The sequence below is a fragment of the Nyctereutes procyonoides genome, unplaced genomic scaffold (assembly GCF_905146905.1).
Source record: "Nyctereutes procyonoides isolate TBG_1078 unplaced genomic scaffold, NYPRO_anot_genome, whole genome shotgun sequence".
Lineage (NCBI taxonomy): Eukaryota > Metazoa > Chordata > Mammalia > Carnivora > Canidae > Nyctereutes > Nyctereutes procyonoides.
Window position 1 is genome coordinate 55,219,081 of NW_026575052.1, and position 23,423 is coordinate 55,242,503.

A 23,423-nucleotide genomic window follows, 5' to 3' on the forward strand; every position below is an offset into this window, starting at 1 on the left:
GAGGGAGAAGCAGACTTCCCACTGAGCAGGGAGCCTGATTTGAGACTCAATCCCAGGACCCTGAGATCATGACTTGAGCCAAAGGCAGACACTTAACCAACTGGGCCACCCAGGAGCCCCTCCAGCTTTTTTCTCTTTTTTGTAATTGACTCTTTCCCAGTGATATTTTCCATCTTGTCTTCTATTCATTTAGACACAGTAACTGTAAATGTTTCCTAATCTGTCTGATTATTCCATGAAACAAACATCCTTCTGGTCTGTTTCCTCTGTCAGTTTGGTTTTTTGTTTTTGTTTTTTTTTTTCTGATTCTTCCCAACAGTGGCTTTTCCCCCCTTATGTGTGAGCTTCTGATTTTCTTCAAAAACTTACATGAAGAGCATATTTGAGGTCTGAGATGAACATGTTTCTCCAGAGATGATTTGTGTTTGCTTCTGCAAGGCACCTAGGGGATTTACCTGTTTACACTGATTCACTGAAGTTTTATTTTTCAGACAATCCAAGTGAATGATTTTAGGTTCCCTTTTGGTCTAGGGTCAGCTTGTGGTTATAACTTCTGAGATGTAATCCCTCCCAACATCCTGCTCTGCTCAATGCCGGGAAAAAGCTTTGTCATTTCTTGAGTGTTGAAAACTAGAGCGGGCTTACCCTTATTCTAAAAGTATTTTGGGATTTGAACTTTTTGGAGAAGGATCTCCTATGAAACTATCTTGGGTTGGGGTCCTCTTCCTTGTGCCCACTGAGTCCATGAAAGCTGATGCTTCCCTGTTTGGCACCTTTAGCACAAAAGGGAGTTTCTGGCCTCCACCACCTCTCTCATTTCCTCAGGAATTGGCCTTATTCATGAGTCCTTCCAATATATTCTTTTGTGTGTTAGTTGGCATTTTTAGTTTCACTTAGTGGTCAAAAGGGTCCAAATAACTTATCCCATCTTATTACTGGAGCTGGAACTGTTTTTTTTTTTTTCTTAATATTTTATTTATTTATTCATGAGAGACATAGAGAGAGAGGCAGAGACCCAGGTAGAGGGAGAAGCAGGCTCCCCGCAGGGAGCCTGATGTGGGACTAGATCCCAGGACCCCAGGATCATGACCTGAGCCAAAGGCAGATGCTCAACCACTGACATATCCAGGTGTCCCTCCAATTGTTTATTTTTAAACTTGTAGATGTGCTTCTTATAAGGATGATGAGAGTCTGTCTTTTGATGGGAAAATGTGTTCACATTGCTTGTGATTAGCAATATGCCTGAGTATATTCTTGCCTTACTTCATGTTTTCCACTATGTTTTTCTTTTCTTACTTTTCTCCAATTTGATAGATCAATTGAGTTTTCTTTGCACCACAATTTTTTTTCTAGTGGTTTGTAAGTTGTAGCACATTTTCCAGGACTTCTGTTACTCTCAAAATTTAAAATGCAGATTTGATTATATTTGTTAATTTATATATTGTTTTAATCTTATATTTTTGTCTTTTAGAAATATATTACCTGCTGAAACACACACACACATTTTCAATCTTTCCCCTCTCCCTTTGCAAAATTTTTTTAAAATTTTTATTTATCTTTTTAAAAATTGTATTTATTTATTCAACAGAGACAAAGAAAGAGACAGAGACACAGGCAGAGGGAGAGAAGCAGGCTCCTCGCAGGGAGCCCAATGCGGGACTCGATTCCCAGGCCCCAGGATCATGCCCTGAGCAGAAAGCAGACGCTCAACCACTGAGCCACCCAGGCATCCCAACATTTTATTTTTAAGTGATCTCTACACCCAATGTGGAGCTTGAACTTATAACACTGAGCGAAGAGTAGCATGTTCCACTAACTGAGCCAGTCAGGCACCCCTCATTCTTCCTCTTTTGATGCTATCTTCACTTCCCAAACTGAAAATATCTGGAATTTTGGTGCCAAAGTACCACTAAAATAAATTTTTTACACTAGCCATCAAAAATTATTTGGGCATAAAGATAAATAGTATTGACTTCTTTATACACTACTGCTCCCTGTAACCCACTTATTCTTTCTTACAGGATTTGTTAGTCATGTTGCTACATTATATATGCAAGTAATTTTTTCTTTTTTTTAATTTAATTTAATTTTTTTGCAAGTAATTTTTTCAATTATGCAGATGGTACATTTGATAGGTTCTTCTTGCAGATCCAAAAATGTGTTCTCTTCTTCTTAACCTTTAAGTAACAATTTGTTTGAATATGGGCTTTTAGGTTCCAAATCATATGTCCTCAAATCTCTGAAGATATCGACCATTATTCTTTCTTTCCAATGAAAACTATTGCACTGCTCTGATTCTTTTTTCCTTGTAGATAACCTATTTTTCTCTGAGAACTTTTATGATTTTTCTCTTTATTTCTTCTAACATGAAAATTTCCATGACGTGTCTATATAAGTAAATCTTTTTAAAACCACCTTGTTCTGTACTTGGAGGACATTTCAAATATTCAGGTCATATGCTTTCTTGAGTCTGGGCTTTTTATTTATTTGATTATTTTCCTCCTCCCATACTGCCTGTTCTCTTTCCTGGAACTCTTGTTAGATGTAAGTTGAAACTTTTGGTTCTACCCTTTTGACTCTAAATCGTCCTTTCATACTTTCGTTTCCCAGGCTCTTTGCATTATATTTTTGGAAAATTCCTCAGCTAGAACTTTTGGCTAGTTAATTTGCTTCTCATCTGTGTTGGCTCTGCTACTGATGTGTCGTTTGGTTTATTTTTATTTTAAATGGCCAGAATTTTAGTGTTGTTTTTTTTTTTTCATGGCTGAACTGGCATCTCATCTTTCCCTTTGAAGTCTTCTTCTGTTTACTTTATTTACTCTCTTTCCTTGTGTTCAAATTCTTCCCCCTTTAGGATTTTGATGTCTCTCTCATCGTGAAGATTTTCCTTAAATCTTTTAGCAGTCATGGTTTTGTCTTTCATCTTGTTTTCTTAGACCTCTATTTGCCAAGCTGTGCTATTTTTTACAGCCTGTTTCTAGTGATAAAGGGGGAGGGTTGGAATGTACTGCCAGAGTGGCTTGTACATCTCCTGGTTTAGTGTTCTCCATCTTCCCTGGAATATTCAGCTTTCTGAAGCACTGCTCCACATCTCCAGCTCTGAGTCCCACTCACTGCTTTAGCCTATGGGCAAATATACTTCACAACTGACTCACCTGCTCCGTATATACCTTCCAACTTAATGGCTCCAACAAATCATTCAAACTCCTTCTGCATCTTGTTTGTACCTGTTGATTCTGCATGGGGAGCTCCTTTAATCATGTGCTCTCCAGCAGTTTTCTCCTGAATTTATGAGTTCTACTTGCCTCAGAATTTGATCTTCATAAAGTCAATCCTGTCTGTCCCTACCTGCCAATAATTCCCCAAATTTTTAGGGTTCTGGTAGTTCTATATAATAAAGACAAAGAGTAAGCCAATTCCATTTTATAAAATCAGAATCATGTTTATTATGTTGCTGTGTCAAATTTCTCCCATTGCCCTCTGATTATTTTTAATTTGAAACAAGATAAGGGAAAATGAGATGATTTGAGTATCTCATTTCTGGTCCACTGACATGTTCAGTATGTTTCATTATTTTTTTTTTTAATTCTCAACCTCACATAGAGCTATGATTAACTTAGATTTGCAAAGGAATTAGAACAAAATTAGAAGAATCTCTTCTGCAAAGTAACTTAAGAAATACATCTTAGTATTATTTTTTTTTAGTAATTCCTTACTACCTTGAAAGACTATATCTGAAAGCAATAAAGTTACCTAAAGTAATAATAATTGGAATTTCAAGTCTGGAGAAGTCTTCTGTTGTGATGGTCAGTTTCATGTAGCAACTTGGCTAGCCCATGGTGCTCAGTTATTCAATTGAACACTAACCTGGGTGTTGCTGAGAAGGCCTTCTGTAGATATGGTTAACACTGACAATCAATTGATTTTAAATATTACCCTTGATCATGTGGGTGGGCCTCATCTAATCAGTTGAAATGCCTTAGGAGCAAAGCAGCAGCAGCAGCTTCAGCATCCACCTGAGTTGCCAGCCTTCCAGTCTGTCCTACTGACTTGAGACTTTACAGTGCCCACAGTGATATAAGCCATTCCATGAAATACATCTCTACATATGTATAATATACTACTTCATTATCTCATATACATATAATAAATCTCTCCTCTATATAAAACTCCATTTTTCATAAACATAAACACACACACATATATATTATATAAATTTATTACTATTTCTATTTCTCTGGTAGACTCCTCACTGACACATGGGGTGGCACTCCTTAGATCTTGAAAGAGAATGAAAAAATACCTGCATGTATAAAAGTATGGTGTATATAGTTAGGATTTCCTTTCTTTACAAAGTTCCCCTCTTAAGTATTTTTTGTTTTGTTTTTCTTTTTTTTTTTTTCTTCTTAAGTATTTTTTAATATAGGCCAGTCAACTCACTGGCTAAATGAATGAGAAAAAGAAAGCTTCTAAGGAAGAAATTCCTGTTCAACAAAAATTCTTCAGCATTGAGAAGTAATTCTGATATTCTGACATTTCTGAAGTTATCTTTGCTAATTCTCCGTTGGCAGCCAGAATCACTTTTCATTGTCATTCCCACCCCCGCTGAGCCCACATCCCTATATTCCTCCCTCTCCATCTTCCTCCCCCATGACTAACATAATTCAGTACTTTAAAACTCCAATGGCCTCCTCACAAGACAGTCCAAGAATAAAAGCAATTTGACTCAATCTAATTCTAATCAATTGTGCTTCTCCTGGGCACACATTTTTCTCCCGAACTTCCATTCTCTTTAAACTCCCCCAGCTGGCACTCTAGTTTCCAATTTTACTGTTTTTCTCCTTAAAATATCTAAAAGCAAACCACGATAGTAAATAGATGATAAATGGATGAAAAAAAGAAGAATAACTCTCCCTTCCTTCCCCTACACACAAACACACATGATAGATTTTAAAAATCAATAAAACTGATTTCAAATAGTCTGCTCTCTGGTGCCTGTACATACTGTTCTGCTGGTCAGATTAGATGATGGAACATTGTCTTCATCAAATAATTTTACCATCAGAGTAACCTTCCCATTTGGCAGTTTATGAAAGCACAGTTTCGATATCTTTTAAAGCATTCTTCTAACTCTGATTTTCCTGCAAAACATGTGTCTGAGGGCCTGGTGAAAGAACTGAAGTATCCAGGGTGCAGAATTAAAGAAACTTGTGCATTCCCAGCATTTTCCCTCTATAACCCCACTCACATACAACTGGCACATACTATCTGACCGCACTGGTTGCTAAAACAAGCATGATCCGTATCACTTGGTAAGTAGTTTCACAAAAAGACAGTTGGATTCACTTAGGGAATGAAAGAGAATAGGTTTTAGAATCATTGATTTGTGTACTACTTCATATCAGTCTACTAGTTGTTGAAATAACCTTTGAGAAAGACCCCCAAGAGAATATTTGTAAATCTCTGTTTTGGTTGAAACCAGCTCCTTCTGGGCACCTGGCTGGCTCGGTTGGAGGAGCATGTGGCTCTTGATCTTGGGGTCATGAGTTCAAGCTCCTGTTGGGTGCAGACACGACTTAAATAAATAAAAACAAAGAAAAACAGCTCCTTAACATTTTTTTTTTCTTTTTCTTTTTTGCTCTTTAGCATTTCTATACTGCTTTATTCTAACGGCTGCAAAGCAATACTCTCTTCTTTAACTTTGGGGGAAGGGTAGGATAAGGTAGGATATCTCAACATGATTCTCATAACACAAGACCTTTTCCTTGTCTTATAAATGCAATTCAAATTCAGCATCTCATGATTTAAAAAATCACGAAATAGGGACTCCTGGGTGGCTCAGTGGTTGAGCCGCGGCCTTTGGCTCAGGTCGGGATCCTGGGGTCCTGGGATTGAGTCCTGCTTTGGGCTCCCTGCAAGGAGCCTGCTTCTCCCTCTGCCTGTGTCTCTGCCTCTTTCTCTGTGTCTCTCATGAATAAATACATAAATAAAATCTTTTTAAAAAAATTCTGAAATACAATAAAGTAAAAAAAATTTAATACTCATACTCTGACTACTTAGAGATACATTTATACATTGATTTCATCTTCTTCCTGTTTAATTGCTCACAAGTCATAACTCAGAATATACTGAATATACCTTTATATTCCTTGTTTTTATTTCAAAAGCACAGTACTTATTGTATCATACATTCCAAAGTTAATTTTTATTGGCTGCAAATACTCTTTCTAGCGGATCATCTTTCATTAACCACTTCCCTATCATTATTTAGATTGTCTTTACTTTTTCTGATATTAGAAACATCAGTGCCCTTAACATCTTCACGTTGTAGGGAGAACCCAATGTCACATCCATCCTCTCAGGGTGTCCGGTGGGCATGAGAGTTAAAATGAATGCAGATTAACAGGGTTTGAAAAGCAAATCAAGGGCAGCCCGAGGGGCTCAGCGGTTTAGCGTCTGCCTTCCGCCCTGGGCCTGATCCTGGAGTTCCAGGATTGAGTCCCACGTTGGGCTCCCTGCAGGGAGCCTGCTTCTCCCTCTGCCTGTGTGTCTACCTCTTTCTGTGTCTCTCATGAATAAATAAATAAAATCTTTAAAAAAAAAAAAAAGGTCAGAGGAAGAGAGACTTAATTGTGGGAAAGTAGCTGCAATATATGAGAAGAGAAGAGGTACTGTAATGAGTGTTGTTTCTACGAATTCTCTGTCCTTGGGCTTCCTCCTATCTCCCCAATGGGTTGATCAGGACGCTTCTTTCTTCTTGGTCCAGGAAGGGCAGCTTTCACAGGGGAGTCCGACCTACAGGTTTGAGGAAGGAAAGGACGAGCTCAGAACTGGTGCGCATAGCTCAGAACAGCCCCGACAGTATACTGGGGACTGGGGGGGGGGCATGCTCTGCACCCCTCGATGCACATGCAATCCTTTTTATTTTTATTTTTATGTTATGTATTTATTTTTTTGCACATGCAACCTTATGATGCCTTAGGATGTAGTCCCAGAAACGGAATCTGTAGCGTCAGAGAGAGGTTTTGCAGCCTTTGACACATAAAACGCAAGAACTTAAAAGCAAAGACCGTGCTATTGAACGCCCGTGTTCTTTACTTGAGAAGGTCCTTCACTTGCTGACTCGGCTCCCGAGGGCGGTCAGACCGCAGCAGGGCTTCCCCAGGCGCCGCCCCGAGGTCGCCTGCACCTGCGGTTACCGGGGATCTACGTCGCGAGGGGGTATGTGGCCCGCACATCCCAGCTTAGGGCACCACCTTCGGCCTCTCTCGGACCCCAGCACCCTTCCCGCGCGCCCCGGCCGCGGGCGAAAGCCCAGGAGCGGTCGGAAGCGCCTGCGCGCCGGGGGCGGGCCTCGCGTCTCCTAGCAACCGCCCGCCGCCCCCGATTGGCTGCTCGCCGCGCGGCCGCCATTTTCAAACCCCGGAAGATGGCGGCGGCGGCGGTGGCTCCCCCCTGACAGGACCCGCGCTCCCGGCCGAGGCGGTCGGGCGCCGTGCCCGTCCCAGCGGGCCCCCCGGGCACCCGGCCACCGCCCCACCCCCGCCCGCCCCCTCCGCGCCATGGAGCCCGCGCCCGCGGCCCCGAAGCCGCCCCGGCCGCGGAGGCGAAGCCGTCGGGCCTCCGGGCTCCACGCCGACGGCGCCGCGGGACCCTCGGCCGACGCCCCCAGGCCCGAGCCGGACGGCGGGTAGGCGCGGGGAGGGGAGCGGGGGGAGGGGCGGGGGCTGGAGGGCGGGACCCGGGGGGAGGGGAGAGGAGGAGGGGCCTCCCCCGCCTCCAGCTCTCCCTGGGGGGGGCGTGCGCTCCGCCTCCCCCGCGCCCCCCCCCCCCGCTCTGGGGGGCTCAGGCTGCTCCTCCTCCTCCTCCCCTTCCTCCCCCTGCTCTGGGGGGGTCAGCCTGCTCCTCCTCCTCCTCCTCTTCCTCCCCCTGCTCTGGGGGGCCTCAGGCTGCTCCTCCTCCTCCTCCCCTTCCTCCCCCTGCTCTGGGGGGGTCAACCTGCTCCTCCTCCTCCTCCTCCCCTTCCTCCCCCTGCTCTGGGGGGGTCAGCCTGCTCCTGCTCCTCCTCCTCCTCCTCCCCTTCCTCCCCCTGCTCTGGGGGGGCTCAGGCTGCTCCTCCTCCTCCTCCCCTTCCTCCCCCTGCTCTGGGGGGGCTCAGGCTGCTCCTCCTCCTCCTCCCCTTCCTCCCCCTGCTCTGGGGGGGTCAGCCTGCTCCTCCTCCTCCTCCTCTTCCTCCCCCTGCTCTGGGGGGGGGGCTCAGGCTGCTCCTCCTCCTCCTCCTCCTCTTCCTCCCCCTGCCCTGGGGGGGTCAGCCTGCTCTTCCTCCTCTTCCCCTTCCTCCCCCTGCTCTGGGGGGCCTCAGGCTGCTCCTCCTCCTCCTCCCCTTCCTCCCCCTGCTCTGGGGGGGCTCAGGCTGCTCCCCCTCCTCCTCCTCCTTTTCCTCCTCTTCCCTTTCTCCCCCGGCTGTGGGCGGGCTCAGGCTGCTCTGGCTCCTCCTGCTGCCCCTCCCCCAGGCAGCGGGGTGGGGGTGTGGGGGTGTGGTGGGCGGCTCAGCTGGGGGTAGGCTCAGAGGAGGCGGTGACCCTGCTCCACAGGCTGCAGGGGTGGGGTTGTGGCGGGGGCGGGTCCTAAATGCAAAGCGGGAGCCTGAATGTGCCGTGGGTGACCCCCAACAGGCAGGGAAGTTTTGGCCCAGAGGGGGCCTGTGATGTCTGGGGACACCAGCATCGGTCTTTTGGAGAACTGGCCCAGTCGGTGAACCGAGCAGAACTGCCGGTTCCAGCCTCCCCGGTGCAGAGATGCGAGAGGGTGGCCGCCGACCCTTTTTCCCTGTTCACGCCGTGTCTCGAGTGTCCCGAGTGTCCGGAAGGGGCACTGAGGGCTTCAGGAGGCCGTCTGAGGAGCAGCGCTGCAGGGAAGTGCGGAGAGCTCCGCTTGCCCACCCACGTGGGAGGTGGTCCGCCGGGTCGGCGGGTGGGACCCTCCATGTCCGGCCTGTCCTCGTCCTCGCCCGTCGGTACCGTCGGTACCTGGAGACGGTGCCGGCCCCCTGCATCAGCCTCCCCGCACGGAGCCTGCTTCTCTCTCTGCCTCTCTCTGTGTGTCTCTCGTGAATTAGTAAGTCTTAAAAATTCTGAGTGGGTGAGAAAGACCTGAATCAAATATATAAAACAACAGGTGGTCATGCTGTGAAGAGAATAAAGGCATAGATAGACCTAAGGAAGGGGTAGTGTTGCTATTTTTAAAAGAGCCGAAGGGGGATCCCTGGGTGGCGCAGCGGTTTGGCGCCTGCCTTTGGCCCAGGGCGCGATCCCGGAGACCCTGGATCGAGTCCCACATCGGGCTCCCGGTGCATGGAGCCTGCTTCTCCCTCTGCCTGTCCCTCTCCCTCCCTCTCTCTCTCTCTCTCTCTCTCTGTCTCTGTGTGTGTGACTATCATAAATAAATAAATAAATAAAAATTAAAAAAAAATAAAAGAGCAGAAGCAAAAGCCTGTCTTATGACGACATTTGAGATCTGAAGGAATTAAGGAACTAAAGCTTTGTGAATATTTGGAGAGGAGCAGCAAGTGCAAAGGCCTTGAAGTAGAATCTTGTTTGATGTGCTTAAGGAACTGCAAAGAAGCCAAGATGAGCTAGTGCTCAGGGGAAGAAGGGCAGAGGATGCAGAGACATGGCTGGGGCCATATAATGCAGTACCTAGGAGACCCCGGAAAGGGCTTTATATTTGAATTCGTGAGTTGGGAAGCTAGAGGAAATGATGTGATGTATATTTTAAAAGTACCACTCTGTTAAAAAGCAGAGACCAATTAAGGTATTGCAGTGGAGACATCATATCAGAGTGGGAGATGTGGAAAATACATTTGGGACGTGCTTGAAAATAGAGCTGACAGGATTTGCAGATGGATTAACTGTGGAGTTAAGAGAAAAAGACAAAGGAGCACTCTGAGGTTTTTGGCCTCAGCACTAGAAGGGTGGATTTTACTTATGTCAGAAAAGGAAGACTTGGAGGAGGTTTGTTTTCTGGTAGGTTATGAGACGCTTATTAAAGAGTTCACAAAATAAAGAGTTCACAATTTTTTTCCTCTTTTTTTAAATTGAAATATAACTAACATACAGTGTTCTGTTAGTTTCAGGTGTACAATATGGCGATTCAACAATTCTATACATTTTTCTACTCGTTACTCTCTTATTTGCTTTTTTCTCTCTTTTTTTTAACCTCTTATTGAACTTTAACACTTGAAAGAGTGCACAAATTGTGTTTAGCTCAGTAAAATTTCATAAAGTGAACCCACCTACATATCCGGATACGAATTTGAGAGTTGTCAGCAAATTGGCTTGAAATCATGGAACTGGGAAGTCATCTAGATAGCGAGTATAAATAAAGAAGAGTTTGAGGATGAACTCTGGAAGCTCTCCCAACATTTAAAGGTCAGGGTAAAGAGAATCCTCAGAACCAAGTAAGAACAGTATCTAGGAGGGCAGATGAAGAAAGGACTTGAAGAAAGAGGATATGGTAAACTATGTCAAATGTTACTGATAAGGAAGAACTGCAAAGTTTAAGTTGGATAAGGAAGAAAAAGACCATTAAATCTGGTCATGAGAAGAACATCATCTTAGATCATTTCTATAGACTAGTTAAAATACTGAATTTAGAATGTTTTCAGGGTTTGAGAAGAAAATGAGGTATGATTTATTCAGGAAATATGTAAATGCCAGATACTAGAAAACGGAGATGGAAGATACTATCCTTAATCTGTAAGAGTTTATAATTTTATAGGGAAGAAAGATACATTGATAATTAAAATTGTGACAAAAGTTACATAGAGGTGTACACAGGATGCCGTAGATGCAAATAAAGGGAACACTTAAGAAAAAGGACAGAAAATGATTTCCTGTTGAAATCCCTGAGTCTTGGAGGACCAATCTAGAGAGGTGTAAACAGGTGGCTTCTTACAGGGGAGAAGCATGCTGAAAGGCCCTGAGGCAAATGAGCATGAGTTCTGTATATCACCTAGTTGGCTGTGACTGGACACTACTTGTGTGGAGGGAAGGATTTAGGGATAGTGATGAGAGATTATGCTGAAGAGGTAAGAGCCACATCATGAAGGAGTCCTTTATGTCGTAAGAGTTTAGGTCTTATCTTAAAGGTGATGGGGAAATACTGAAAGACAAGCCAGGGACATGATCATATTTGCATTTTAAAAGGTCATTCTGCCTTCACTGAGAAAAGTAGGTAGCAATTGGGGTCATAACACTCCTTAAGTCTTAGAAAATACCCCCAAAATTCAGATTTGTAGTCCCTTGCAGTCCAACTATGGATACCAAATTAAAAATCCCAAGTGTAGATGATGACTTGGTGGGAGGTCAGTCTGCAGTAGTCTGGATAAAAAATGAGTTTTTGAACGAGAGCTGGCAATGAGATTGGAAAACAAGAAATACTGAGTGTGGATTGCACTTTAAAGAAGTTTCATTGCAACAGGAAGGCAAGAGTAACGGGGGAGGCAACACAATTTTGTGGGGCAGACTCTTCAGGTATAAACTTGATAGGATTGGGAAATAGGTAGAGGGAGACAGGAAAGAAAGGATGATTAAGCAAGGAGCCAAGAAGGCAGAAAAGGATGGAATTCAGATTAAGGGTAGAGAATTTAGCCTGGCTAAGAGCTATGGATGGCTTACTTTTGGATAAGTTTTGAGGAGTAGGGGACCTTGTGAGCAGGAATTTGAGGCTGCCATTCTTTTGTGTGAGGGTAGAAATGAGGTCTGCTGAAGAAAGGGGGGTAACACAAGCGGCATGAGGATAAAAATGAACTTGGAAGAACCCTGGAGGCAAACTAGGGAGTGAAATAACTATTCCATTTTCCAGAAAGAATGTAAGACACCTGCATAAAGACACAAAATATGACAGGGTAATATCAATTAATAGTGGAGGAAGGAAAAAACAACTATTTAAGTTGACACCAAATCCGGAAATCATAAGGAGAAAACCTGGTGTATGAATCTATGTAAATATAAAACTTTCTGTAGATAAACTCACTGTACACTAATTTGAAAAACAACATACAATTTTGCCCATTTAAAGTATACAGTGTTTTTCTATGTATTCACGTATGTGCAACCATCACCACCATTTTAGAATAATTTTATTAATCTTGAAAAGAAACCCCATGCCCTTTGGTTATCATTCCACCTCCCCAAAGCCCCTCCCCTTTCTTTGTTCCCAGCTCTGAGTTCTTTCTGTCTCTGTATTTCCCAGCTCTAGACATTTCATACAGATGGAATCATGGGGCCTTTTTTGCTGGGCCATCTTTTGCCCATTTTTTTTTTTAGTTATTTGTCCTTCATTATTGAGTTACAAGAGTTCTTTATTCTAGACTCAAGTCCTTTATCAGATTTATGATTTGCAGATATTTTCTCTTATTCTCGGTTGTCTTTTCAGTTTCCTGATGTCCTTTGAAGAACAAAGTTTTTGTTTTTTTTTTAATTTTGATGAAGTCCAATTTATTTGTATTTGTTGCTTTTTCTTTTGGTGTCACATCTAAGAATCCTTTGCCAAATTCAAGGTTGTGAAGGCTTACCCCTAAGTTTTCCAGTTTAAGGTCTTATATTTAGGATTTTGATCCATGTGAGTTAATTTTTATATATGATGTGAAGTAAGAGAACTCTTTTTCCTGTAGCTGTCCAGTTGTCCCAGCTCCATTTGTTGAAAAACCTGTTCTTTCCCTATCAGATGGGCTTGGCATCTTGTCAAAAACCAGTTGACCATAAGTATCTGTTTCCTTTGGGACTTTAGATTTTATTCCCTTGATCTGTATGTATATCCTTGTTCCAGCACCACACCTTATTATCATTACTTTGTAGTAAATTTTGAAATCGGGACATACGAGTCCTGCTTTTGTTCTTCATTTTTCATGACTCTTTGGCCTATTCTGGGTCTGTCGCAACTCCATGTGAATTTTAGCATCAGCTTGTCCATTTTTACAAAGAAGTCAGCTGGGATTCTGATAGGGATTACATTGAATCTGTAGATCAGTTGTGGGAGGTATTGTCATCTTAGCCATGTTAAGTGTTTCATCTATGAACAAATAATGTTTTTCCAACTATTTAGATCTTTATTCTTTCATCAGTATTTCGCAGTTTTCAGAGTATAACTTTTGTACTATTTGCTTAATTTATTCCTAAGTATTTTTTTTCTTTTGGATGCTATTGTAAATGGAATTTCTTTAATTTCATTTACAGTTTCAAAATTTCAAGTGTATAGAAATACAATTGATTCTTGTATCCAGCACTGTTGCTGAACTCATTTTTGATCGTTTTGATTGTTTTTCTTGGTGAATTCTTCAGGATTTTTCTACAATGTTATGTCATCAACAAATAAAAATAGTTATATTTCTTCTTTTCCAACCTGGATACCTTAATTCTTTCTTTTCCCTAATTGCCCTCACTAGAAACTCGAGTACATTGTTGAATAGAATCAGAGACTGGAAATCCTTATCTAGTTCCTGACCTTGGAGGGAAAGCATCAAGTCTTTTACCTTTAACTGTGATGTTAGCTGTGGAGTTTTGTAGATGCCCTTATCAGACTGCCGTTTATCAAACTTCTATTTCTAGTTTTTGAGTGATTTTATCTTGAAAAGGTATTGGATATTGTCAAATGCTTCTCTCCCCGCCTCACCCTAACTTTGGTCTGTTTTTTATTGTTAGGATGTATTGCCTTTTTTTTTTTCTTCAAAGATTTTATTTATTCATGAGAGACAGAGAGGAAGAGACACAGGCAGAGGGAGAAGCAGGCGCCATGCAGGGAGCCTAATGTGGGACCCGATCCCGGGTCTCCAGGATCACACCCTGGGTTGAAGGCGGCACTAAACCGCTGAGCCACCCGGGCTGCCTGTATTGCCTTTTTTTTAAAAAAAATATTTTATTTATTCATGAGAGACACAGAGAGAGAAGCAGAGACAGGCAAAAGGAGAAGCAGGCTCCATGCAGGGAGTCCAACGTGGGACTTGTAGGACTGGATCCCAGGACCCCAGGACCACACCCCAGGCCGAAGGCAGGCACCAAACCGCTGAGCCACCCAGGGATCCCGATGTATTGCATTTTTAAAAACATTTTTATTTATTTGTCAGAGAGAGGGAGCACAAACAGAGGGAGAATCTGGCTCTCCACTGAGCAGGGAACCTAATGTGGGACTCAGTTCCAGGACCTGGGATCATGACCCAGGCCGAAGGCAGATGCCCAAACCAACCTTGCCACCCAGGTGCAATACCCCTGATGTATTACATTAATTTTTAGGTGTTATAACAACTTTGCCTGACTATAAGTCTCCCTGGTCATGGTGTATAACTTTTATACTGTTGGATTCAGTTTGCTAGTATTTTATTGATAATTTTTTTCCATCTATATTCACAATATAGTTTTCTTCTAGTGTCTTTGGTTTTGGCATCAAAGTAATACTGGTTTCATGAATTGAATGGTGTTCCCTACTCTTCCGTTTTTTGGCCGAGTTAGTGAAGAATTGGTATTAAATCTTTAAATGTTTGGTAGGATTCAGGGGTAAAGCCATCTGGACCTGAGCTTTTCTTTATAGTTTTTTGATTGCTAATTTAGTCTCTTCCCTTGTTTTAGATCTGCTTCTTAAGTCAGTTTCAGTAGTTTGTGTCTTTTAGAAATTTGCTCATTGAATCTAAGTTAATTTGTCAGCATACACTTATTCATAGTATCTTTTATAATCTTTTTTATTTTGTAAGATAAATGATAATTTATTATCTTTTATTTCTGTTTCTAGTAATTTGAGTCTTTCCTTTAATCTTGGTCTGTCTGGAGATTGTCCATTTTGTTAATCTTTCCAAAGTATGAGCTTTTGATTTCATTGATTTTTCTCTACTGTTTTTTCTCTGTTTCATTAATTTCTACTTTATTATTATTTCTATTCCTTTGCTTGTTTTGGGTTTAGTTTGCCCTTCTTTATCCATTGTCTTAAAATGGAAAACTATTTCTTTGAAATCTTTTAATATAGTTATTTATAGCTGTAAGTTTCTCCCCAAGCACCACTTTGGTTGCATGCTACAAATTTTGATGTTTTGTGTCTTCGCTAGCACTAACCTCAAATTATTTTGTGATTTCCCTTTGCTTTCTTCTTTCACTCATTGACCCATTGATTACTCAGGAGTGGGTTGTTTAATTTCCACATATTTGTTAGTTTCCCAATTTTTTTTCCTGTTGTTGATTTCCACTTGCATTCCACTGTGGCTAAGAATGTATTTTGTATTATTTATATCCTTTTAAATATATTAAATTTTGTTTTATGCCCTAGAATATAGTCTCTCAAGGAGAATGCTCCATGTGTATTTGAAAAGAATCTATATTTTTGGACGTAGTGTCTATAGATGGCTGCTAGATCTAGTTGGTTTATAGGCTATTCAAGTCTTGTATTTCCTAGTTGATCTTCTAGTTACTATTCTACCATTATTGAAGATGAGGTGTTGAAGGTATTATTGTTGAACTGTTTTTCCCGTCATTTCTGTCAGTTTTTGCTTCCTGTATTTTGTTATTAGATACATGCATTTGTAGTTGTTATTCTTCCCTGATGCATTGAACCTTTTATCATTATAAAATGGCCCCCTTATCTCTGGTTACTGTTTTTTGTTTTAAAGTCTATTTTGTCTGATATTAAATAACAGTCTAGCTTTCTTGTGGTTTGCTGTTTGTATGATGTCTTCTCTCTTAACTTTCAAGCTATTTGTATCTTTGAAGCTAAGATATATCTTCTATAGATGGTACAGTTGACTCTTGAACAATGTGGGTTTGAGCTGCATGGGCCCACTTATATGTGGATTTTTGACAGTGCTGTAAATATATCTTCTTTTCCTTATGATTTTCTTAATAACGTTTTCTCTAGCTTTATAGTAAAAATGTATTGTGTATAATACATATACAAAATAAGTGCAAATCTACTATTTATGTTATTGTCAGGGGTTATGGTCAACAGCAGAAGGGTATTAGTAATTAAGTTTTGCAGGAATGAAAAGTTAAATGTGGATTTTTGACCACATTGTCCAGGGGGTGGGGGGGTCACAATGTCCTCCTAACTCCACATTGTTCAAGGGTTGATGATATATATAGTTGGATTATGTTTCTTTTTTTTAAATCCAGGTTAACAATCTCTTTTGATTGGGTGATTTACTCCCTCATTTGTAATATTAACTATTGATAAAATTTGATTTATGCCTGCTATTTTGTTTTCTATGTGACTTTTGTTTCTGTTTGCCCTTTATTGCTTTCTTTTGCATAAAATTTCTAATTCATGGCATTTTAATTTCTTTATGGATTTTTTGTTTCTCTTTTAAACTGATTTAATTGATGCTCTTTTGTTTTTTTGGGTAGATTCCTATAGGCTCATTGCTTTTAGTCTGAATACTTCTGTATGTGGGACAGGTCTACAAACAACCAATTTTCTCAGTTTTTGTTTATCTGATAATGTCTTTAGTTCACCTTCCTATGTGCAAGATAGATTTGCTGGATATAGCATTGTCAATAGTCTTTTTCCTTGAGCACTTTGAATATGACATCCCACTGCTTTCGGGTTTCTGCTTATAGGTCAGCCCTTAAACATGTTGGGATTACTTTGTAATTAGCAAGTCATTTTTCTCTTGCTCCTTTTAAGATTCTCTCCAATGTTTGACCATTTTTACTGTGATATATCTGTGGATCTCTTTGAATTTATCTTCCTTGGAGTTCACTTAGCATTCTGGATGTATATGTTTTTGTTTTTCAGTAAATTTGAGTCTTCAGGCATTATTTCTTCAAATATTTTTCCGCTCCTTTCTCTCTGGTACTCCCATTACATGTATGTTGTAGAAGAAATTTGGCAGATGGAACAAAATTTTAAGAGTACATATATATTTTTTGATATGGATTTTATTTATTTATTCATGAGAGACACAGAGAGGCAGACATAGAGGGAGAAGCAGGCTCCCTGTGGGGAGCCTGATGGGGGGCTCAATCCCAGGACCCCAGGATCACAACCTGAGCCACCCAGATGCCCCTAAGAGCGCATATATTTAAACTGAACACTATATATATAGTAATGTATCTTAAGAAAGTAACTGTACAAGTATATGTGGGTGTATGTACAATCAAGTATATCACAACACATTTTTATAGTAATAAAAAGGCTAGAAAAAACTGGAAGGAAATTAAATACATTATGATACTTTTTTACAGTGAAATATTATTTACTACAATAGTTTAAAGTCTTTTTCCGTAATTCAGATGGAGTTTATTTGGTATATCATATAAGGTATATTTGGGTGTCCATTTTCTTTACCTGTACAAGTCTTTTCTAGGGTAGCAGTTCTCATTTTTGTGGTATCATGACTTCTGTATACTCTTTAAAATTATTGAGGATATACAAAGAGCTTTTGTTGATGTCTATTATATTTATTTAGAATGATTAATTTGTTAATTTTTTTTTAGCAGTCAGACCCGTTATATTTGCATAAACAACATATTTTTGAAAACAAAGATTTTCAAAACCAAAAATTAGTGAGAGGTCTGGAGTTTTTATAAGTTTCATTGATTTCTAATACCTAACTTAATAAAAGAGAGCAGGATTCTTTTGCTTCCTGCAGTGTGTAGAGATGAAGTATATTAGAGAATGAAGTATAAATGAGTATATAAAGAAAATATGCCCTGACATAGATTTTTAGTGCAAAGTGCATGAGCCCTTTAATGGTCTTTTCAGACAATTATGGGTATTCTTCTTGGATTAATATACCAGAACTTGACAAGTGGTAGTTTCTTAAGGTTTGGCTGCAGTTTGGAATCTGAAATGTATCATGAACTTTTCATTCTTTGTTATACTAAAATCCCTTGTCTTTTAAATTTTTTAATAGATATGTTTTACTTATCCATGATTTTCTGACATGTATTTGTCATTTAAAAAATACTGGTGTACTGAGTTATGCAGATCTTCCAAAGGTTGATACAAACTATTACATGCTATTAAAAAATCACATTTATATAATCACTAATCTCACTTGAAAAGCTTTTAAGTGTTGAGGTATGCTCACATGATACAGTTTTCAAACATTCTAATTTTCATTTGAAAGCACAAATTTTTATCATTGGCAGGAATACTTCATTGTAGAGTAAATGCCTGCAAAGTATTCAAGTCCAAATAATGATAGTTTATCTGTTAGTGGCTCCTTCAAGTAAATACATCATTCTCTGAAAATGACCAGCTAAATTAGTTCATAAATCCATTGATCACACAATTGCTTTTCTTCAAGACAACCTTGTTATACTATGTGCCCTTATTCATCAAGGATCTTCCTCTAGCAATTTTTATCTTTAAATTGTTGCATTTCATCTAGTTACATTTCATATCTGATTATTGGGGTTTTTTGAAGTTAATGTGTTTTGTCTCTGGCTTCTCTAAAGAGTAGAGAAGAGAAGATACAACCCAGTGTATAGGTGGAGGGTTTGGTCTCCTAATACGGCTTACACGTTGTAACAAAAAAAGAAGAAAAAGTTTAGAATATGTTGGTAGATTGGACAGAGTAAATGTGGGGGATATAATACTATAAGATGCAAAGTCATAAGCTGAAAGTGAGGGCCAGTTGAGGAGGGAGTATTGGAAGAGTAAGAGAAAGGTTTGAAATAGTTATTTCCAAGAGCAGGAGAGGAAATGACCAGTAATTTCACTGCTAGGCCAGAGTGAAGACCTACCTGAAATTTGTGGTCAGGGCAGCCTGGGTGGCTTAGCAGTTTGGCGCCGCCTTCGGCCCAGGGCATAATCCTGGAGACCTGGGATCAAGTCCCATGTTGGACTCCCTGTATGGAGTCTGCTTCTCCCTCTGCCTGTGTCTCTGCCTCTCTCTCTCTCTCTCTCTCTCTCTCTCTCTCTCTCTCTGTTTCTCATGAATAAATAAATAAAATCTTTAAAAAAAAAATTTGTGGTCAGAAATTTAAAGTGAAACTAGTCAGCACATGGTGTGTGTGTGCACGCACGCGTATTTGTGCATGTGTGCATGCACAAGCATACATACACATGCATGCCCACCCTCTAAAAACCTGACCCACAGGTTTGGAGCTCATTTCCAGCTACACCCATTGCTAATAATTAATCCTGGCCCACGAAGCAAGAAATGCACGACGTCAGAATGAAGTGGGCAATAGAAATGGCTAGGATGTACAGCTCCTAGGAGAGATAGATGACTTACTGTTTTTAAGTCTGTACCAAGTTAAATAAAGGGTTATGAAGCTGGTTTGCCTCCGCTAAATACTGATTGTGGGGGGAACATGTCATATGTGTAGTGACTGCTATAGGCTCTAGCAGGGGAAAAATTAATGGGGAGCAAGGTAGAAACAGCTAGAATCCAGTGGAGTGTAAGCTTCTGTGTAGGTTCTATGGCAGGCCTCTCAAATCCTTTCTCCCCTTATGTCCCTCTCTTTTTGTCCTGGGTAGGAGGAAAGGGTCTTGTCCACTGACAGCCCTGGGCCCTGCCATATAATTCAGAGCTCAGAGGAAGGCCTGCTTTCCTGGTCTCATTTCCCTGATGCTGACTCTGTTCTGGCCCTAGCTTTGATTCACCTAATTATTTTCTCTGGGAATGTACATTCTTTTAGACTGACACCCATAACCCAAATAAAATACTAGTGTTTAAAGAGTTTAGGCTTTACGGTCAGGTTTCCTGGGTTCAAACTTTGGCTCTTGAGGACTTAGCCTCTTTAAATCTTATTTCATAGTATCTCTGCCTCGTTAGGTTTTGAAAATCATGTGACATAAGTCATGTAAAGCATTAGGACAGTACCTAGACAGAGCAAATGCTCCATAAATATTAGGTATTATAATTTGTAATTTTTTCAGGAAACACTAGAACTATCACTTACTTAACATTTATCAAGAATATTAGCAGTTAGCTCTGTTGTCAGCTTTTGTAGAGGTGGTGTAGGATATTTAGCAGTGTAATGCGAGATGCAAACTGACTAGATGTGAATCCTGATGCTGCCACTGCCGACTTTGAGGCCTTGACTAAGGTTTCACTGATGTGTGCTGCCACCTTCTTCATTTATGCTTTGTTTATAAGAACCTGACTTTTAGAGTTGCTTGTAAGAGTTATGAGTCAATGTACAGAACTCATGTAAACATCCAAACGCTTAGAATAGTGCCTGGGACATAACAGGCATTCCATAAATTTCTTGATGCTGCTGTTATTAACTCTAAGAAACATTGAGTCATCCATTTTAGTACCAAGAGGGCCTTAGAATTTAGCACAACTTCTTCTATAGATGAGAATGTGAAGCTCTGAAATTTCACAGCTCGATGCTAGAAAATGTCCTGTATTTCCTAACTCTTAATGTTCCGTTTGCCATACCACCACAAAATGTCTCTAAAGAGATGTATTAGTAGCATTAACCAGTAAAATAATTACCATCAGTCATGTAACCACATTTAAGGAGCTTTTCTATGCAAATACTACAATTACTGGATATAAATAACATTTAAATAATTCTATTTCTGCTGTTTGGAGCCTTGGGAGAATCTACCAAATATTATATATCACTTGTATAGCAGGAGCATAAATCCCTACTGATCCTTCTAAGGATTTTATAGCATTTTTCTTTTAACAGATTTGAAGTAATGTTCTCCATTGGTAGAAAGATAATACATGGGGTGCCCGGGTGCCTCACTCAGTTAAGCCATAGACCCTTGATTCATGATCTCAGGATCCTGAAATCCAGCAGCATGCCTCCCCCAACCCTACATCAGGCTCCATGCTCAGCAGGGAGCTCGCTTGTCCCTCTCCCTCCCGCCACTCATGTGCATGGGTGCGAATGCTCTTTGTCTCTCTCAAATAAATAAAATCAAAAAATTAAAAAAGAAAGATAATTACATCCCAGTGATTAACCAGTGGTGATGGGACTTACTCTGTACATTTTTTTTCCAATGAAAGTGATAAATATATAGAATGATATCCAGGGTTAAAGGTAGTCTTTAGCCAGACTAGCTGTTATATAAACTCAGAGCTAAGCATTTCTGTTCCCTTATTTAAAGAAATTTCACTTTTTGAATAGGCTATTTTTCAAAACGTATTTTTATTTTATTTTATTTTATTTTATTTATTTTATTTTATTTTAAAGATTTTATTTATTTACTCATGAGAGATACAGAGAGGGAGGCAGAGACATAGGCAGAGGGAGAAGCAGGCTCCCTGCAAGGAGCCGGATGTGGGACTTGATCCTGAATCCTGGAATGATGCCCTGGCCAAAGGCAGACACTCAACTGCTCAGCCACCCAGGTGTCCCTCAAAACGTATTTTAAACCACATTAGGGCATATAAACAAATAATTGAGCCAGTTCTCGTAATTTGAGATTGTCATTGTCATTACTGTTTATATAGTTGCTAAAAATAAAAGGATATCCTCATCAGTTCCTAAGGCTATTTGCTCCCAAATCAAATGATTATTTTTTTAACAGTTTTATTGAGATACAATTTGCACATCATAACATTTACCCATTGTAAGTGTACGATTCAGTGAATATTAGTAAATTTATGTAGTTGTGCAACTATTACCACAATCTGTTGATGGAACATTTCATCACCATGGATATTACCTCATGTTTGTGTGCAGTCAACCCCCACTTCCACCCCTAGGCCTAGGCAGCCACTAACCTGCTTTCCATTTGTATAAATTTATATTTCTTTACATCTTATATAAATGGAATCATATAATATATAATCTTGCAGTTTATCCATATTATGGCTTGCATGAATATTTCATTCCTTTTTATTGCTAAATAGTATTCCATTATATGAAATGAATATTCTACATTTTGTATATATGTGTGATGCTCAAATGTGTTCTAGAAATGTTCCAAAATATATCTATTATTTGGGGCTCACAGATAACAAAGTTGAGAAAGCCCTAACAGAGTAAGAGATATTAGTCTATGAGTTTCTTGCGGAACCTTTACCAAGTGAGAGAAGAGACAATTTCTTTTTTTTTCTTTTTTTATTTATTTATAAAGATTTTATTTATTTATATGTTTATTTATAAATGAGAGACACAGAGAGAAAGGCAGAGACACAGGTGAGGGAAAAGCAGCTTCCCTGTGGGGAGCCCGATGTGGGACTTGATCCCAGGACCCCAGGATCACGCCCTGAGCCGAAAGCAGACGCTCAACTGCTGAGCCACCAGGTGCCCCAAGAAGAGACAATTTCTTAATAGCAAAGATGCTAAGTAGTCAAAACAGTCCATTATATCAGATATTTGACCCAAATAAATGAATTGTTTCAGTAATATTTGTCATTGTTTTTTGCCTGATTTACGAAGAAACTGAGAACCTTAATAGTTCAGCACCCCAAATATCAACAAATTTTCACTACAGAGAATAGTTTACATCATTCTTTCTACATTCATGGTACCCTTAGCATCTACAGAGTAAAATTTTAAATTTTAGCTGCTTATGAGTAGTTTGTAATTAGGCTAAGACATTTATTTGAGTTGCACTGCTGTTGTGTAGGACCAGCTTCCTTTGTCTAGCAGCTGTATTTCAGCCCTATTGTATTCTTTTCTTGTTTTACCATGTAGGAACTAATTCTCCTTAACAGATCTGGAGGCATCACAATTTTCAATTATACTCTGTCTTATTTTGGGTGCCCTATGCATCAAGTCGTCTTGCTAAATGTCAATGACCTAGTCTGTTATATTCCTATCTTTAGGCCTTCTATTTTCCTTGCTTTTTAAAAATATTTATTTTGCTAACTCATTTTGGTGGTTCTTTGTGAAAAACTTCTAAATGTCTACCTTGTTATAAGCCAGTATCTTTACATTTTTGTGGTTTTCCTTTTTAATTGGAAGGATTAACTCCCTTATGTTGTCTAGTACATTTTATGAAAATGTTCATTGAGCTGTCTTTCTGCTATTTATAATTCAAATTCAGTTCTTATTTGCCACGATAGAAGAGGGCAGTAATACAAATCATAATCTAAGAATGAACTAACAATTTTTCTCTTATTGAATATCATCTTTACCGTTGTAGTTTTGCTTTGTGTAGGCCAAAACTAGTTCAATGTAAAAATAATTTAACACACCAAAAGATAAGAAAAGAAGTATGGATGTTAGGCCAAGGAATAATCACAATGAGATTAATAGAAAACACGATTTACTACAAGCTGGTTCCTTCACTTATTAGTTTATTTTATGCCTGAAATGTTGTAATTGTTTGAATATATTAAAAAAGAGGATTGGACAAAAATTATTGAAAAGATGAAGGACCATCATTTCTTATTTCAGCCCTTAATACCTCTTTAAATGAACTCTGCTTAGTATCTTTTAGAAAGGCCACTTACAATTTTAACATTTTATGAAATAAATTTTTTTTTCCCACAAGGATTTAAAATAGCTATTACATTTGGG

At 39.9% G+C, this 23,423-nt stretch overlaps 1 protein-coding gene across 1 annotated transcript in view; it reads left to right on the forward strand.

Moving 5' to 3' along the window:
- Positions 1 to 7,548: 7,548 nt before the first annotated feature.
- NET1 (neuroepithelial cell transforming 1) overlaps positions 7,549 to 23,423 on the forward strand; it is a 60,097-nt gene continuing 44,222 nt past the window's right edge. Inside the window, exon 1 of the mRNA XM_055332541.1 lies at positions 7,549 to 7,690. Coding sequence (XP_055188516.1) covers positions 7,563 to 7,690 — 128 coding nt within the window. The 5' untranslated portion in view covers positions 7,549 to 7,562. The remainder of the gene's footprint in view (positions 7,691 to 23,423) is intronic.